Here is an 18,727-nt window from a genome sequence, read left to right on the forward strand (position 1 = left end):
CTGTCAAGGGAAAAAGGTATTTTAAAAGGATAAATGTGTTAGCTTGTATGTTTAATTATATAGTATTTTAAAATATATTAACACATAATGTAGATAGTGTAACACCTTTAAAAAGAGTTAGCTAGCTGTAATACAGAATTTCCATTTGCTCTGTTATGTTTTAAAAACCTAAGAGGTTTTATACAGAAATCAAGTAAAAAATTTAAGACTGTAAGGTAGAAAAAACAAGTTAGGAAAATTACAGATTTAAAGCTGCCTGTATAACCTAATGCTGCCCTTCTTGCGTGTATGCTTTATGGCTGAGTCTTTCATTACAAACAGTAGAATGTGAGTCACAAATACCAGAGTTACAAAATGACCAGTCAACCACAGAGCTGTTTTTGGAACTCCAATATGCAACCAGGCTGCGCAAGGGATTAAAAGTAACAACAAACAAACAAATGCAGTGCAGAAATGTCAGTGCAGTAATGGGTTAAATGTAAACTAACAACACAAAGGGAAAGTTTAAAAAATGTTTGAAAAAATAAGGAATCTGTTTCTGTGATTATTTCATTTAAATTAAGAACCAGCATTTTTTTTTTTTTTTTGCATAGTAAATCTTCATGGCTGTATTCAGTCTGTGTTAAAATATAAGCTTTCAAAAGAACCACAATAATGTTTGTAATTCTGAACAAAACACTTCAGAGCTATGAATAAGCTCCATGCACTAGGGGACTGCAAATGTAAGTCCTACTGTACTATTTGTTTGTTCAAGTTTATTTGTTTATTTTTTTATTCCCTGTACAGATAGGGAATGGATGTTCTCTGGTGTTTTAGGGCTTAAAATATTACAGCACCATAGATGCACGTGTGATGGCGCGTTCCCATCTCCTGCACCCCCGTAGTGGCACGGACAGACTCCACCAGCCAATAGAATAGAGGGAGTTTATTGCTTCTTTAGGATACAGCACAGCACAGATGTCATCTGTTTACAGGAACCGGGCCTAGGAGGCCTCAGCCCCCCTTGAGATGGGGGAGACTGGGCCCCTAAATTCCAGCCCCTTTCCCTAGGCTGTCTCCTCCATGATCCCAGACAGAAACTAACCCACTCACTTCCAGCCCTGCCCCCAGCCAGGGCTCCACTCCGCCTTCTTCCCATTGTTCCGCTCCCTGGGAGATCACTGGTCAGACAGGTTTGGAGCCCCCTTTTCATAATGACTCATCCCCTGCCTGCTGGGCCGTGCTACAGACAGCAGCCAGCGGAGGTCACTCACAACCCACTGCCCAGCATAGCAACCAGCAAGGTACCCCCCCACTACGTCACAGCATGCAATAGTGTAGACCAGTGGTCTCCAACCTTTTAACACCCAACATCACTTTTTAAATGTCAAGGTAAGCCAACATCTACCCCACCCTTTCCTTGAGGCCCCGCCCTCTCCATTCCCCTCTTCTCCATCATTTGCTGTCCCCAGCTCTTACTCACTCTCACTGGGTTGAGACAAGTTTGGGCTCTGGGGTGGGAATGAGGGATTGGGTGTGGCAAGGGATGAGAGGTGCAAGCTCAGGGAGGGAATTTGGGTGCAGGAGGATGTGGAGAAGAGGATGCTGGTTCAGGGAGGGGGCTCCAGGCTGGAGAATGTTGGGCTCATGTGGAGGGCTGAAGTGTTGAGCAAACCGCAGGCTTGTGTATGGGGTGCACGAGTTTGGGTTGGGGCATATGAGGGGCTCAGGGCACAGGTTTGCGGTGTGTGGATGGTGCAGGAGTGCTGTGCCAGAACACTGGGGATGTGAGGATGCAGGAGTTTGGGGATGTGAGGGGCTCAGGGCAGGGGTTCAGGTGAATGATGGGCTCAGGGTTGGGGTCTGTGGGAGGTGCAGGAGAGCGTTATGATGCTGCAACCAGTTGGGGGCTTGGTCCTAATTGGGGCTTGTTGGCCAGGCTTCATTTTTAAATAAAGTATTATGTCAGGCACACACATTTTCAGCATTGTCTTTATTTATGGGAGGCGTGGGGAACCTGTTTAGGGTCAGGGGCCACTGACTCTCAGAAAAATCATCCAGGGACCATACAAGTAAGATGCAAAAGAACAACCTCTCCAAAATGCCCGATGCCCCACTGATGTGGCCCCAACTAAGACACCTCACTGCCCTGGCACTCGAGCACCATGGCGGGTGGGGGAGGTAGTTAGGACTCAAGTTCAAGTCCTCAGGCTTTCTGAGGATCCAGGGTTAGTGGATTTCGTGGGCCCTTCATAGCTCTGAGGTGGGGCCTAAAATTAGGGATCTAGAGTGCAGAACAGGGTTGTCAATAAGTGGGATAGAGATGGGGATACAGCATCTGAGTGGAAAGTAGGATATAGGAGCAACCTGGGGGTAGGTGTCATGCCAGGAAGGAGGGGGAAGGAGCAGGGTGCTGGGGGGGGGGGGGTCTGGTCAGGGAGCAGCAGTAGGGACCTGATGGGTATCTGGCCAGGGTGCTGGTGTGGTCTTGCCAGGGGATAAGGTGCTGGATGGGGTCTAATCTGGAGACAGGAGCAGGATGCTGTTGGGAGGTCTGGCTGAGGAAAGTGGCAGTGATGGTGGGGGTCTGGCCAGGGAATAGGCAGCAGGGGCAGCTCAGTCAGTATCTGGGGGTCTCCAGGGACATGGATCTCTGGGGCAAGATATGTGGGCAGCACTGGACGAAATGCACATGCGGCTCCTTTTAAAAAATCCAGCTCCTCCGGATCCTGTGCTTCCATTTTACCCCCCCCCCCCTACTATACATACACACAGCCTCCCCCCCTTCCCCCTGCAGGAAAGGAAGAAGGCAGGCAGGCAGCATGGGGAAGGAAGGGAAGACAAGAAAGCATGCATGCTGTTGAAGGCAGGAGAGGAGCATGTGCTTTCTTCTCTTCCCTTCCTTCCCTGTCCTGCCTGCATGCTTTCTTTCCTGTAGTATGGGGGTGTGTGTGAGGTAGGGGTTTTAAATTTCGATCAATTAACTAACTGAATAATCAATAGGATTTCCATCGACTATTCATTAGTCAATAAGGACTAGTGCATTCTGCTTTTGAAATGATTTCAAAGATTGAAATGCTGCGTGGAACCTGGAGTCAGCAGGGGAGTCCCTGCTGGCCCAAGGCTCAACGTGGCATTCCAACTTTGAAATGTACAAGAGTCCCCACAGGAAGTGCTGTGTGGAGCCCGGGTCCAGTGGGTAGTCCTTTGCTGGCCCCAGGCTCCATGCGGAGCTTCCTCTCTGAAATGTACAAAAGCCCCAGTAGGGACTCTTGTACATTTCTAAGTTGGCTGCCTCTGCCCCCTCCCACAGGGCAGTTCCCCCCAACACCTCTGTCTCCTCCCTCCCCTTCCTTGCTGCCTATTTGTGAGGAAGTGTGGGAAGTGACTAGTCGATTAGTCGCTTACATCCCTAGGGGGAAGTCCTGAGGCTCTGCACCAGATCTGGCTTCTAAGGAAGCACACTTTAAAATGTATTAGCATTTTATGGTTAGGGAAGATTGTTAAAATAATACTCTTGTGCTCTGTTCCATTCATTGTATCTTATTCATTTCTATGAAAACTGGAACACTTGTTTAGAAGTTTCTGTTCCAGATGTTTTTTATCTTCCTGTAACTTTCTAAATTAATTGGCTCCTGCAGACGTTGATACAGAAGATTAGGATTTTAGGCAGAAATGGGAGATAAGGAATGGAAACTGGAAAAAGCTATTTTTAAATTAAAAATGTATTGGTAGTGAGGACTATTGATCATGAGGGCAAAGATGGCTTTAAATAAATTGACTCTTTAGTGACATGAGTTATTGGGGATTAATTTAGTAAAAATATTTGCTCCATATAGAAGTTCTGTTATACCTTCTTTTTAAGTCATCATTTGAAGGTGCGAATAAGTTTTAATGTCAACAGTGGTGGTTTTTTCTGTCACTTTCACTCTATCTCAAGTAGGTATTGTTTTGTCTGAATTTATTTTCCTCCTCCTTTATGAATTCCGGTTAGGAACAGACATTCTTTTGCCAGTGTGTCTTACTGTAACTTATACAGGTTTTAGCCTCATAACCTTAATTATATGTGGAATGTGGAGAATGCTTATGTTGTTTTTGCTTTATAACAAGATAGTTAATCCTTAATCACTTGTTTCAAGTATTAAAACGTTGCTTGTAGCTTCAGTATTTGGTTTGACCAATGAAACTTGGTTATAGAAAATTAATGTAAACTGTGAACATGTTTCAAAAGAATTTCCTTATGTTTAGAGTATCTTCCTCCTGTCTGTTACAGTTTTTATTTTTGGGCAAACTTTCATTATTATTGTATTTAAAGTTTTGTTTTTCTTTCCTCCTTCAGGATCAGTATTAAAATGTTAAAGGCAGTATTAAAAAAGAGCCGAGAAGGTGGAAAAGGGAGCAAAAAAGAATCAGGTATGAATACTAAAATATTGATATACTATAGAGCTCATCATAACTTACAAATTAAGCATTTAACATTTTTGTAAGTGGATAAAATTAATTTTAATATTTTTAAGAAATTACAATTCTTCACGTATATTTGAACATAATTATTTAAAGTCAAGACATATACATGATACATTGCTTAGATTTTGTAGATAAACATTATTGATAAATATCTATGCTTTACAGGCCAGTTTTGTAATTTACAGTGAGCATATAGGAATTATTTAACCTATCAGGTGAAATTTTGCTCTGAGTAACTAAATATTGTTTGAGATACTGTGTCCCAAATGTGTTCTTTGATAAAATAATGTCCAAAATCTATTAAAAAAGGGCTTTATTTTTTGTAAATTATAGTTGATGACATAAATCCACTAGTTCTCTAGTTGTCCATAGTTAAGGCCACAATTTAGTTATTGATAGTTTTACTAAAAGTCATGGATAGGTCATGGGAAATAAAAAAATTTCACAGCCCATGACCCTATCCATGACTTGTACTATATACTCCTGATTAAATTTCAGCTGTAAGGGTGTACTGCTTTGGGGGGGGGGGGGGGGTCTGATGGGACTGCTGCTCTGGGAAAGGTTTGGGGGTTGCTGGGGAGTTGGGGAGTTCTGAGGCTAGTGGCACTAGCTGCAGTGGATCACCCACTAGTTGCTGCTCTTGCTGCCCCAGTATCACTACTCAGGCAGTCCTCAGGCCCAACAGCACCAGTTGTTGTTTAGGCTGTCCTTGGGGCCAGCTGCCCAGGGCTGCCTGTGAAGCGGCCAAGTGGCTGGTAGCAGTAGCTGGTGTGACTGTCCTCTGGGGTCAGCCAGTACAGGCCACTCCACCCATTAATCTGAGAATTCAGCCACATCATCCAGTTATGCTACTGCAAATTCGCCAAATCCAGCTAGCAGATTTCTACAGTTTTTGGAAGGGTGCTCGTGCATTGCGCAGCCCAAAAGGGAGAACATTAAATTCATACAACTCCACATGTATGATGAAGATTGACCTTTCTTAGGCTGACTCATCCAGAGGTACTTGCTAGTATCCCTTGCTTAAGTCTAGGGTGGAAATGAAGTGGGAGCATCCTAGTTTCTCCAATAGCTCATCTGTGTGTGACACTGGATATTTTTCTGGGTGAGTTGCAGCATTTAGCTTACATTACTTCATACAAAAGCAGATTTCTCCATCTGGTTTTGGAACTAGGACCACTGAAGAGGCTTATGCACTCTAAGAGGTGGATTACACCCATCTCTAACATGTCCTTGATCTCCTTCTCTATAGGGGGTTTGGTTGAAGGAGCTAGCCAGTATGGTTGGACTCTGATAGGGTAAGCTTCATCTTTGATAACGTAGTAGTACAGCCATTCAGTCCATGCTGAGGTGGCTGAAAACATCGGTGCGAAGCTGGTGCACACTTCTTTGATTTGCTGTGTCTGCTCAAAGCCCAGGCTCATGGAGACAGTTACCTATTCAATGTTACCCTTGCCTTTTCCTTTATAATAGGATCCTTCACGCCACTCATCATCATCCTTCTCCTGGTCTGTGAACTGAGGAACTTTGAATTCTCTAGAATAAAAGGGCTTTAGAGAATTAATATTATATACCTTAGGCTTACGGTTAGGGTCTGGGAATGCTATGAGGTAATTAACTGCATGTGTGCGCTCTCGGGCTGTGAATGGTCCCTCCCACAACGCCTCCATCTTATTGGCCTGTATTGATCCCGATAACCCCAGCCTGGCTTCTGGCCTCTGGACATAATCTCACATGAGTTCAACAGGCTCAGGCACCTGAACCTCCACTCCCTACAGCTTATGGCATGGAAGCTCCATGGCTGATGGCCTCAGAGAGGCAGTGTTCAGAGCAGGTCCAGGCAGTCCTCTTAAGGAGCCAGAAACCCTCCATCCGGTCTTCCTACCTGGCAAAGTGGAAAGGGTTTGTGATCAACAAGGGGGTCCCCCCTATGGAGGCCCTGGTCCCAGTTATACTGGACTACCTCTTGGTACTCAGGCTCCACAGCCTGGCTCCCTCCTCTATGCGAGTGCACCTACCAGCCATCTCGGCTTTCCACTTGGGCTCGGGGGGAGGGACTGTCTTTTTGGATCCCTAAGGTGCAGGAGTCAGTGGCCCCCTGGGACCGAAATTTGGTGCTCTTGAGGCTCATGGGCTCTCCCTTTGAGCTGTTAGCCACATGCTCCCTTCTACATCTCTCCCGGAAGGTGTCCTTCCTGGTGGCTGTTACCTCAGCCAGGCGAGTATTGGAACTCAGGGCTCTAGTCGTGAACCCTCCGTAGATGGTCTTCTTTAGGGATAAGGGTCAGGCTGTGCCCCCACCTGGCGTTTTTGCCCAGGGTGATGTCTGTCTTCCATGTTCACCAGGATATATTTCTCCCTATTTTTTATCCTTAACCCCATTGCTCTGGGATAGGACAGGCTTTGCACACACTTGATGTGAGGTGTGCGTTAGCTTTTTATTTAGAAAGGACAAAGCCCTTCCGCAAGTCCCCCCAATCGTATATAGCATTAGCAGATAGGTTGAAGGGTCAGGCAGTGTCAGCTCAGCGTATCTTGTCCTGGATCTCAGATTGCATCAAGGAGTGCTACCAGCTAGTGCGGGTTCTGGCTCCACCCATTAGGGCACACTCCACAAGAGTGCAAGCCTCTTCCATGGCTTTTGTGGCGCAGGTGCCCATTGTGGAGATTTGCAGAACTGCTACCTGGTCCTCAGTGCACTTTGCAGATCATTATGCCATCACGCAGCATGCCAGGATGATGCTGTAGGTAGAGCTGTGCTACAGTCTGCCTCTAGGTAGGCTCTGACCCCGCCTCCTGGGGGGGCTAGCTTTGGAGTCACCTAAATGAAATGGACATGAGCAAGCACTTGAAGAAAAAACGGTTACTGACTTTGTAACTGTTGTTCTTCGAGATGTGTTACTCGTGTCCATTCCACATCCCACTTACCTCCCCTGCGTTGGAGCATTCCGGCAAGAAAGAACTGATGGGGTGGAGGGCCAGCGGAGATATATATGCACCAATATTGCGGTGCCACTCCAGGGGGCTCCTTGACTGGCCTAACAGTTACTGCTAAGGGAAAACTCTCTGGCAATCGGTGCGCGCACACCTAAGTGGAATGGACATGAGCAACACATCTTGAAGAATAACAGTTACAAAGTAAGTAACCGTTTTTTCTGGGTTTAATCCTTTACAGGCAATTTAGTTAACTGAATACTAGACTGAATACCATCCACGACACCTGCTCTTAAAATCTGAAGAGAAATGATAGTTTTGTGGTTTAAAATAGTTGAATGGGGGAATGGATCTACCCGTGCTTCTGCCACAATATTCCTATGTGATACTAGGCAAGACACTTAAATTAAATTTAAATGAGCGCTGAGCCCTCATAATCGCTATAATGCTAATATTCTGAAAATATTATATCCTAGATGTGTCATCTTGGGCTCCCAAAATTACTGGATACTTTGCAACTTAATCTCTCTATGTTTTACTTCACTATCAGTAAAATATTATTCCTTCATCTCACAAGGGTAAAAATACATTTTTAGTGCTTGTGAAGCGCTCAGATACATTAGTGATGAGTGCCATAGAAAGCCCATAAGGAAATTAATAATTTTATCAAAAGAGCGGAGTTTGAAGTAGCAGAGTGTCCAGTAAATAAGGCAAGGAGCCACATATGAAACAAGAAAAAAAGAAAATATTGAATAGTTACACTAAGTGAGAATTGTTCATCCTGCACTGTCACTGAAGCAAGGGTCCTGAGAAAAATCTAGTATATGATCATGAAATTAGATTGTATCACAATTCGTATGAACATGGGGACAAAATTAAAGTTGCAAAAAACCTTTAATTCTGGTATTCAATAACTTTTGAGTATTTGACCATAATGTTTTATTAATACAGCTTTTAGTATTTATTTTCCTAGTTTTTAAAAGAAAACTGGAAAAAGCAGAAATTCCATCACGTGGCATAGTATGACATACATAAATGTAATATGATGACATTGGTCATCAGAAGGGCTGAAGCTTTTAGATGCCACTCATTACCATTTCAGCTAATGGAGTAACTGATAGCAGTAGTAGATTGTTATCCTCTTTGGACCAACACTGGAGGAAGATGCAACATTATGCCAATAGGTTTCAAATAATTATAATTAAAAAAAAAAAACCCAACTCCTCTGAAACATGGGGCTTGTGAGTTCCATTCTAGACTCTAGAGGTGAATGTGGTCTGGTGGTACAGCTCTTCTGCCGATTTGCCTCCAAGCTTGACCTTTTCTGCCATGTTCCTTCCAGTCTCTCCCAGTCTTGCCTTTCCCTCAGTACTTGCTTCTTGTCCCAGTCTTTTTTCTCTAAATCCCAAGTTTCTGATCCCAGTCTCCTTGCTTAATAAATCTTAATTTCACCCCTCCAGAGTACATGTCCCAAGCCTACCGTATTTTCCGGCGTATAAGACGACTGGGCGTATAAGACGACCCCCTAATTTTCCAGTTAAAACATAGGTTTTGGCCTATACTCGCCATATAAGACTACCCCCCTTTCGGAGGCAACACCATTTAATAACATCAGATTTGATTTATCGTACTTGCGCGCCCGGGGCCGGCGCTCCCCCCGCTGGTGCTCACCGTGCGCCATGTGCCCGGGGCCAGCCCCGAGCACCATGTTGGGGACCAGTATCAGCACAGGTATGTTCTATACCTGGCGTATAAGACGACCCCCAATTTTTGGGGGATGTTTTTTAGTGTAAAAAATCATCTTATACGCCGGAAAATACGGTAATCTTCCCCAATTCTCCTCCTCTGTTCCTAGTTTCCTTGCCCATGTAGTTCCAGTTCCCCCCTCCTCTCCACCTCATTTTGTTTCTTTCTCCATGGTTTCCAGTCACATGCTCCCACACCCAGGTTTCTCCTCCCCAATGGTTCCCAGTCTGTGTCCATCCTAAGCTTCTCATGTAATGTGTGCCTGTGCCTCCCTTGGCTCTTTGTCTTAGTCTGTTCTACTAGCCAGTCCCTGTTACCTCCCATACAGTGTGTTTCCTTGTCAGATTTGTCTCCCCTTTCTGACCCACTGATTACTTGTCCCAGTCTTCTTGCCTGGCAACTCCCAGTGGTCCTCCACACTGCCTGCTCTCCCATCTGTTTTCCATGTCCCTCTTCCTGCTACCCTGGTTCCCAGATCTAATTAGCTTGCCACCCTCCAGTCTCAGTGTTTGTCCCCCCCCCCCTTTTTTTTCTAATCTGCTCTATCCCTCTTGCACAGTGCTCTTGATCCTATTTTTGCGCCCTTTCCATTTGAATCAAATGGTTTCATTCTCTGTGCTGCCTATGTGCCAACATGGAGATTGTAGAGCATAGAAAAGACAGTCTCCCTGCTCTCAGTTCAGTGCCCAAGCTTGTCCCTACAGCACAAAGTAGCCATTACAGGGAAAGTTTGATTTCATCCCTGTAGCTCTGATCTGGAGGAAGCACATGCACGGTCTAGTTACATGTAGGTCCTCTGAGAGGAACATGTTTAATGAGGATGAAATCTTTGGAGAGTATAGCTGTTAAACTGTAGTAAGGCTCTAAACTCTAGTGCAGGGGCGTAGAACCCTTTTTGGGTCAGGGGCCGCTAACCCACAGAAAAATCGGTCGTGGGTCGCATACACGTGAGAAGCTGAAATCCAAAAACCAAATCCTCACTGAAATGGGTCCCGACTGAGGAGGAGAAAGACACTTCACACATTCCCCTCACATACCAGAGCCTAATGGGGCTTAGGCTAGTAGATTGTGTGTGCTCCAGCCACACTGGGAGACAGCAGGTGGCAAAGTGGGAGGATGGGTGGAATGCCAGCAATATTGCAGTCCTGAGCCTTGGGGACCAGATCCAGGCAAGCTGGGGGCCGCATCTGGTCCCTGGGCCATAGGTTCCCCATGCCTGCTCTAGTGAGTATCTAAACTTGGGCATGCTTTCCTTGGGGGTAGTAAAAGGCATATCCCTGACACAAAGGCCACCCTCTGTCAAATTCAATGTCTGTGTTCCAAAACATTGGTCCTGTAGAGCTTGCCATAGATACGGTCACTAGAATTTTTTTAATATTTGAAAAACAATGTATTTTGTTCTTGCTGCCGCCTTTTTTTTTTTTTTTTTTAAACATTTTGGCTAAAATTTTCCAAACACCCTTTCAACCCCCATAACCACAAAACTGCAACAAACCCATCCTCAGACACATAGCATGGATGATCATTTCACCTCAAAAGGGTTACAATTAGGCAACATTAGAAGCAAACAAAACAGATTTGTATAATGGAGAGAGCCAGGTACCTTTATAGTCTGTGCAGCCAGCCCCACCTAGAATACTGTAATTGCTAGCTGTACAGGCCAGTGCAAAATTTACAGTTTTAATCTAATCAGTGAGCTTTTTTTAGACACATACTTTGCCTATTACTGCATACATTTCATTCTCATGGCTAGATGGCATGATGCATTTTAAATTCTGCAACTCTGTGTTGTAGTAAAATGTTGAGGTTCTTAGTAGTTTCACCATCTGCTTAATACTTTTATAATCAACAGAAAATATCAGTGAGATTTATATCAGGTCATCTTACTTGCTCGGTCTTTCCTCACAGGTTTAATTTTTATCTTGATACAAGCAGAAAGTCTTCCAATAGATGTGACACACATAGAGTGGGTATTTGTTTGCGTAACCATAGTGATTTCACCAGCTCTACCCAGCAACAGTTCAAGACAGGAGGTGAAGAATGTGAACTGCAGGAAGTTAGTTAGGCAGAATATAATTATATATGATTTGACCAGAGCATAGTGATTAATGCTACTACCCTTGCAAATGGTTTTCATCATCTCTTCAAAGAAGTAGTTATTAAATCATAAACCTGTACCTTTCAACTCCCCAGTGCCATACCAGAGCATTGCTTAAATAGTCATCAAAAGAAAGATTGTTACCTATCCTTCTTTTTCTGATATGCTAAAAATTTTAATACTTCTGCATTGGCATAATATAGTTCTTCTTCAAGTGCTGTCCCTGTGGGTGCTTCACTTTAGATGTCTGGAGACTTTTGGTAGCAGTGCCAGGTTGGGTCATATATGCATGGTCCCTGACTCGCACTATTCTAGGCAGTTAGCTGATGCAGTTTGGCCAACTCCCACTCAGTTCTTTCTCTCCCGCCCTAGGCTAGGAATCAGAGCATTCAGCAAGACCTCATTACTTTGTAGTTTTGTTTATAGGTAGTTACATAATTCCTTCCCTGGTTCCTTTCTCACTGTTGAAAACAAAACAAAACTGTTTTCTTCCTTGCATTGTGGACTTCTGCCTATGAAGAACTATCCCTCAAGATACAGAGCCTTCCTGAGGTTAAAAGTCCTTGACAGGAATGCCTAGTTTGTCAGATTTTAAATGTTGTCTCCCCTGCAAGCTCGTGATTCCTGTTTCAGATGGTCAGGATCAATGTGTTTACTGCCTATGTGAAGCTCACATCCCACAGAAATGTCAACACTGCCTCAGGCTCATGGCTAGAATAAGACGGAATAGAGACTTGTGGCTCAAAATTGTCCTTATGAAGAAGTCTCTTATCAGATCCGCTTCGGAGCCTGAAACTCGGGACCCCCAGATTTACCTCACCATCCACAGCTTCTGACAAGGGTCTTTCCACCACCTCACAGCAACCTGCCAAACATTATCTGAAGAGGCAGACACCTAAGTCCCCACTGCAGGTCTTGGTCAGAAAGAGCTGTTCCACAGTCAGGCACCTGACACTGACTTTATGGCTCCAGGTGTTGACAGCAGTAACAGCAAAACTCACTGCTACCAGGAATGAAGAAGCCAGGGCTACCACAAGCTCTGACAGAGGCTTATGGGGAAATCAAAATCCCATGCCTCTGCACCACTAAGAGAGAAACTGACACGCAAGAACTGTGGTGCTGCTTCAAAAGTATAGTGTGTGGCCATCACTCACAGAGATTCAGATGATTGTGCTGCACAATGCTCTGCAGCCCCTGTCACTGACAAGCATGCAGCCACAGGGCCCATTCAAACCTGTATAGCAGCAGTTCCTTCTGCAGAGGGACTTGACAGTGGGCTCTGCCACTAATTTCCCTATCGTCCAGTGGGGACAGGACACCATTGGCACCGAGTCTCCTGATGTCCCTGACATCACCCACACCTTATTTGTGTAAGGAAGACAAGAAGGGCACCTTATTTGTATAAGGAAGACTCAAACAGTCCCTGCTGGTCTCGTGCTCCTGGTGGCATTTCAAAGCGGCAGCACCGCATGGAGCCCGAAGTCTGGCCCCAGGACCCACATGGCACTGCTGCTTTGAAGCACTCCCTCCTCCCCTCCCCTTCCGTCCCCCTCCCCCCACACACTGCCTCGTTCACATCCCTAGTTTAGGAATGTGGCAGGCAACAACATCCCAGAAACACAACTCATGATAAGTACTGGGAAAGATTTGGTTTCTTTGGCCATAAGCTTACTCCTCGGCGACACTTCACCTCCACATAGGCAATTATGATGAGGAGTCCTGTGGTGCTACCCTCTATACTGGATTACTTATTAGAACTCTAATGGTCAGGCCTGTCCATGAGCTCAATAAAAGTCCATCTATCTGCTATCACAGCATTCCACCCCAAGGTGGATCACCACTCTCTCTTTACTCATCTGTTATAGAGTGCTTTGAAGAAACGTTTTACTAATGCATACACCGAACTCCATGAGCCCACTATACCATGAGACCTCAGCCTGATCCTTTGGACTGTCACCTTTCTTCTATTTGAACCCATGACAACTTGCTCACTTCTACACCTTTCCATTAAAGTAGCTTTCCTCGTGGTAAGTACATTGGCATAGGAGAACTGGGAGCTCTTATGGCAGCCCCTTCACACACGGTCGTCTTTAAGGATAAAGTGTCCCTCAGCCTGCACCCCAAGTTTCTGCTGAAAAGTCTCTACTTTCCATCTTAACCAACCCATATATCTGCTAAAGTTCTACCATAAACCCCACACAGTGAGAACGCATTTACACACTTTATACGCCTGATGTTTGACTTATTACATAGACTGGCCTGGACTGTTTCGCAAATCACCCAGACACTTCATAGCCATCCCAGAATGCTACAGAGGGTGTGTCATCTCTAAACAGAGACTTTAAGTGGATCTCCAGCTGCTATTGTCAGTGCAGCCTCTAACCCCACATTCCAAGGATTCACTCATATCCCACTAGAACCCTATCTGCCTCCCCTGATTTCCTCCATAATGTCCCTATCAAGGACATCTGAAGAGCTGCTATTTGGGTATCAACCCCTATTTTTATATAGCAGTATGCCTTAAAGCAACAGGCAACATCTGAAATCTCCCTCGGACACTTTATATTATCATTGGTCATGACTCAAACTCTGAAGCCCCCTCCTTCCATTGAAGGGCACTGCTCTGAAATCATCTACCAGTGGAGCACCCACAGGGACAGTACTTGAAAAAGAAGAGTGATTACCCATCTTGTGTATTTACTGAAGTTCTTTGAGATGTGTCCCCTTGTGGTTGCTCCACTATCTTTCCTCCTTCCCTCTGCGTTGGAATTTCTTAAGCAATCTGCAGTAGAAAAGAAATGGAGTGGGGGTTGGTTACACAGTGTCAGTTAACTGCCTGAAGCAGCATGAGGCGGGGACCATGCACATACGACCCAACTGGGCACAGCTACCAAAAGTTTCTGACTATGAGTGCAGGGGCACAAAGACAGCTAAAGTGGAGCATGCATGGGGGCAATACACCTCAGAGAACACAGATACAATAAATATAGGCCTATTGTGTTCCTTGAATCCACTCACTCAGTTGAGTTTGCTTCTCTTTTACAAGGTTAGGCAGACTGAAGCACCCAGTAGAATTTTCAAAATTTCATGTAACAGCAACCATGGTCTCATTCTATTTAATTGTGAGACCTCTATTCTGTACAGCTTATATTCTTGTATGTATTCCTCATTTAAAGTAATATCTTATTACTAGGAGGGGAGAATAATTTTTGCCTTTGTTGTTTCTAAGACTCTTGAAAGTGGTTGAAGAAGGGCGTGAACTTAGAGACTATGTTCTCTACCTATCTAAGCTACTTTTGAGTAAAAAATGCAGTCCAAGAAAATAGGCCAACTATATCATTTAAGTATTCTAAATTTCTGAATTTGTCAACTTTGTGAATCACCCACCAACATGCACGTACATGTCAGAGATGTAAAAATTAAAACCAAACAAAAACCAAACAAACACTAAATGTGTAACCGATTGAAATTCAGTCAGTTACATGGTTAAATGCTCTGTGGACTGATAGCACTGGCCAGGAGTTTGATTGTCAGTTAACTGGTTAAACTCTTACATCCCTAAAGTTCGTACATATACACTATCCTGTTTTTATTCAATAAATTATATAAAACGCTACCTCTTCAATCAATTTGAGTTTTTTAGAATAATGTTTTGTTGCCAGTCACTCTCATAGGTGATTTTTTAAAAACTGTACTAATTTAAGAACGAAGCAATTTCTTTGACCTCAAAAGAGACTACTTTAAAAATCATTTTGTGCAAGAAAAAAAAATCCATCCATTTGGTGGGCAGTATATTCCAATATATTCTTATATTCTCTCTGAACTAAAGAAAATTCCTGTGACCTTCGTTAAAATCATGAAATCTGTGTTGTCCAATGTAGTCTCATTCTAAATGACATAATAGCAGGAGCTGTATTGGAATAGAATAAAAATCTGATAGCTGGATCAAGGAAATCAACAAATGGTCCCAGTGCAAAACCAAAGACATCCTGTCATCTCTGTGTGTGGTGGTGTTGCTGCTAACATGAAGACAACAGCTGGCTTTGTTTAAATATAGTGGCTTACAGATTCCTGTGGGAGGCCCTGATTAGTGGATTTTCCAACTGCCCTAAATCCAATTTCCGTCTCAATATTTTAAAGAAAAGTTATGCTATTTGGAATGGAGACTAGACCAGGCTCTGATAAATGCTGAAGCTTGAGATGCATTTCTCCTTTAAGTATGTTAGAAAAAAATATTTTGCTACTTTACGGCATCTCTCTGAATTGGTGTATGCAGAATACAGATTTCATTTCTTTACAAACACAGTGCTACTTCTCTCCTGAATGTTGGTCTCTTATGAGAAATCCAAGAGCTCTATTTTTAGCAGTGCAGAGTTATCGGAGTCATAAGCTGGGCAGAGTCTGCTAATGAAAGTCTAGACCCTTTCCTCTGATCTCCCCCCCCTTTTTTTAGAGAGAGGATTACATCAACTGCAGCTTCATTAGGAAATATTTAATTTGCACAGTGAGTTTAGCTGCTGCTGGCACAGTTGGTTGGTAAAGCTCACGTCTTTTATACTTGGGGCAGGTTACAGGTGGATGTTGCATTTCAAGAATGAACGTGTGGTTTCTTTTTTGTATTGCATCCAGCACCCACTTGTCAAAGTCAATTTAATACTGTGCATATTTTGTTCTAAAAACACTCTCTAATTCTGTCAAATATCCAGAGGATCATTACTCATTTTTTTCTCCTTCGGAATAACACAGAAGGGAGAAAAATGTGCCCACTTGAGAGGCCAGTTATTTGTCCATTTTTATTTTATTTTCAGCCCTGAATAGTAACAAACATAGTCTTCAAGTTTTACAGAATAGGTAAGGCAACAGCAGGAATGCTCTCAGACTTCAATATTGACTGTAATTGTATAGCATCCTTTAAAAAGTGGAAGTTAAATTCTAGTGAGGGAAGTAGGAGCATTAACTGACAAGTGAAGTGAAAAAATTGAATTAGGAAGATAAAAAAAAAAGAAAGAGAAGAACAGCTAGCAAAAGACTCAGAAATAAAAGCAAACATATTTTAAGTATATCAGAAGCAGGAAGTCTGCTAAGCAGATGATCAAGATGCTAATGGAGCACTCAGTTGTGGAGAAATAAAATGAATTTTTTGTATTGGTCTTCAGCGATGAGTATATGAGGGAGATTCCCAAACCTGAGCCCTTCTTGTTAAGTGGCAGATCTGAGGAACTGTCTCAGATTGTGACATTAGAGGTGATTTTTGGAACAAATTGATAAATTAAACAGTAATAAATCACCAAGACCATATGGTATTCACTCAAGCATTCTAAAGGAATGCAAATGTGAAATTGCGGAACTAGTAACTGTGGATTGTAACATCGTTTAATAGCTCCAGAGATGACCATGGCATTAAGCTATGTAAACCTGATTTCTGTACTGGGGTATAATCCTGAATTTAAGAGGGTAGGGGCTATGGGTTGCCACTGGCCACATCTGACCAGAAGATACTTAGTTTCTTGACCCAATTCAGGTTACAGATAGAGAACCCAGAGAACTATATCTCAGAAGAGGAGTATCAGGATCAGTGTCAAGGGCATTCAAATTGAGGACAATCCAAATTACTTAATATCTTTATTAAATAAATGAAAGAGTTAACAAACATCAAAAGTATAAAGTTATCAGAACGTTATGAATTCTAGGACTCCGTCTGGTAACATTACTGAGGTTAAGAATTACTAAGCCTAGTATACTCATACTTCTTCCTGAAGACCTGGTATTAGGAGACATAGGACCAACCTCACTCCTGGCATACCCAATGAAATTAAAGGTCCAAACTGGTTTGTGGAGTAGTTAAGCTATACTGTAAAGCTAGGTTAATAGTTAATAGCAGGTAGATACGTGAAGAAGACCAACCAGTGAACACTGAACAGAAATATTTTTCTGAAGAAGAACTCTGAACCAACCCAAGTACAGATATTTTATAGGGCCTTAGCATTGCTTGATTCTTGTCCAACCTACCATTTCCAAATTTTATTTCCTTACCATAATTTATGGGTATATTTAAGTTAGGATACTTTTCACTTATTAATGAGGATTATCTTATTCCTGAAACTGTTACTTTCTATCAGCAGGTAGTCTTGAGACATTATGATTTCAATTCCTCTGACTCTATGCAAAAATTTAAGAAGGTGCTGCCTCAGAAGTCAAGATGAGTTTGCAGCTCTTTTAGAGGAAGGCAAGTCTGCGGCAAAGGAATCACTAAAGGCAGTCCTGAATGTGGCTGTGTCTGCAGCCTGATCCATGACTCAAGGACCCATACGTAAATCCTTAGCACTTAATATTCTGGCCCTCATGAGGAAACACCATAGGCCACAGATGATGCCTGGCTTCTTCCCCATTTGCTCAATAGAAGTATAGTCCTAGTATAGACACTCAGAGTACGTCTACACAGCAGGGCTAAAGCTGAAATTAGAAATAGCTTATTTCAGCTTTTGGCGCTGTCTACACAGCAGGAACTCTGAGGTAGAGCAACTCTTCCTCCAACTTCCCTTACTCCTCGTAAAATGAGGGTTACAGAAGTTGGAATAAAAAGTCCTCTAGCTCAATATTATTTTGACATTATGTTGGAATAACTGCTTGTAGTGTAGACGCAGACTGTTTTATTTGGGAATAACGTTAGTTATTCTGAAATAACACGGCCGTGTAGATGTACCCTCAGTGAGGTAGGTCAGAACAGTTTTTTTTAATGGGACTCTTGGGGTGACATTCATGGAGATATGTTCCAGAGATAGCTGCAAATGCCGAAATCTGTGAATATAGGGAAGGTGGGGGTGTTTGGGACACACAAACATTACATTGTCCAAAATGAGCATTTTATTGCCTGCTATTCCACAGTCGTCAAATAATTTCAACTTCAAAACGAATAACTCAAAAATTTGAACTCACTCCCTGAGAGTCTTACTATTCCTGCGGGAAGAGGGGGGAGGAGGGAGTTAACAAGGTTGGGTGCGCAAAAGAACATTGTGATGGGAAGTTTTTTAGTCTTGTTCTTTAACTCCTTTAAAATTTCTTGGTATGGTATCATTGCAGCTGCAATTTCTCCTTTAACTTTCAGGCTCCGTTCCATCAAGGGATCATACTCAAATGTTTTGTAAGTGAGCTGTTTCCTGCATTTAAAGAGAGAAGCCAGTGTTTCTAAATTTAAATTGGGTTTTTCTGTTTCATTTTCCCTTTCCTCTTTGTCTTCACTGTTCATCATGATTCCTGCAAGGTCCTCATCAGTCCTTTTCTCTGAATGTGACTTAGTTTTTCAACTTCTGATTTCCTCCATGTTCTCAAAACCTTCCCCTCCAACATCACGGACCATTCTGACAATCCTCTTGATCTCTTCGTTAGCAGTTGGGAGGTCAGTAATATAATTGACAGCTTCCTTCCATATGGTTCCCCTACCTATACTACCTCTTGAGCCATCAACTGATAACTCTATCAGTCACTCCCAACCTTCAGCCCCAACAT

The 18,727-nt window shown here is 43.2% G+C and overlaps 1 protein-coding gene across 7 annotated transcripts in view; it reads left to right on the forward strand.

The window, feature by feature from the left end:
* The window catches only part of TANC1 (tetratricopeptide repeat, ankyrin repeat and coiled-coil containing 1), a 207,908-nt gene that overhangs the window by 38,169 nt on the left and 151,012 nt on the right, over window positions 1-18,727 (forward strand). For all 7 annotated transcript variants that reach the window (XM_014575373.3, XM_075933446.1, XM_075933448.1 and 4 more), the window contains exon 2: window positions 4,319-4,392. In XM_014575373.3, coding sequence (XP_014430859.2) covers window positions 4,332-4,392 — 61 coding nt within the window. In that variant the 5' untranslated portion in view covers window positions 4,319-4,331. The remainder of the gene's footprint in view (window positions 1-4,318; window positions 4,393-18,727) is intronic.

The sequence above is a fragment of the Pelodiscus sinensis genome, chromosome 7 (assembly GCF_049634645.1).
Source record: "Pelodiscus sinensis isolate JC-2024 chromosome 7, ASM4963464v1, whole genome shotgun sequence".
Classification (NCBI taxonomy): domain Eukaryota; kingdom Metazoa; phylum Chordata; order Testudines; family Trionychidae; genus Pelodiscus; species Pelodiscus sinensis.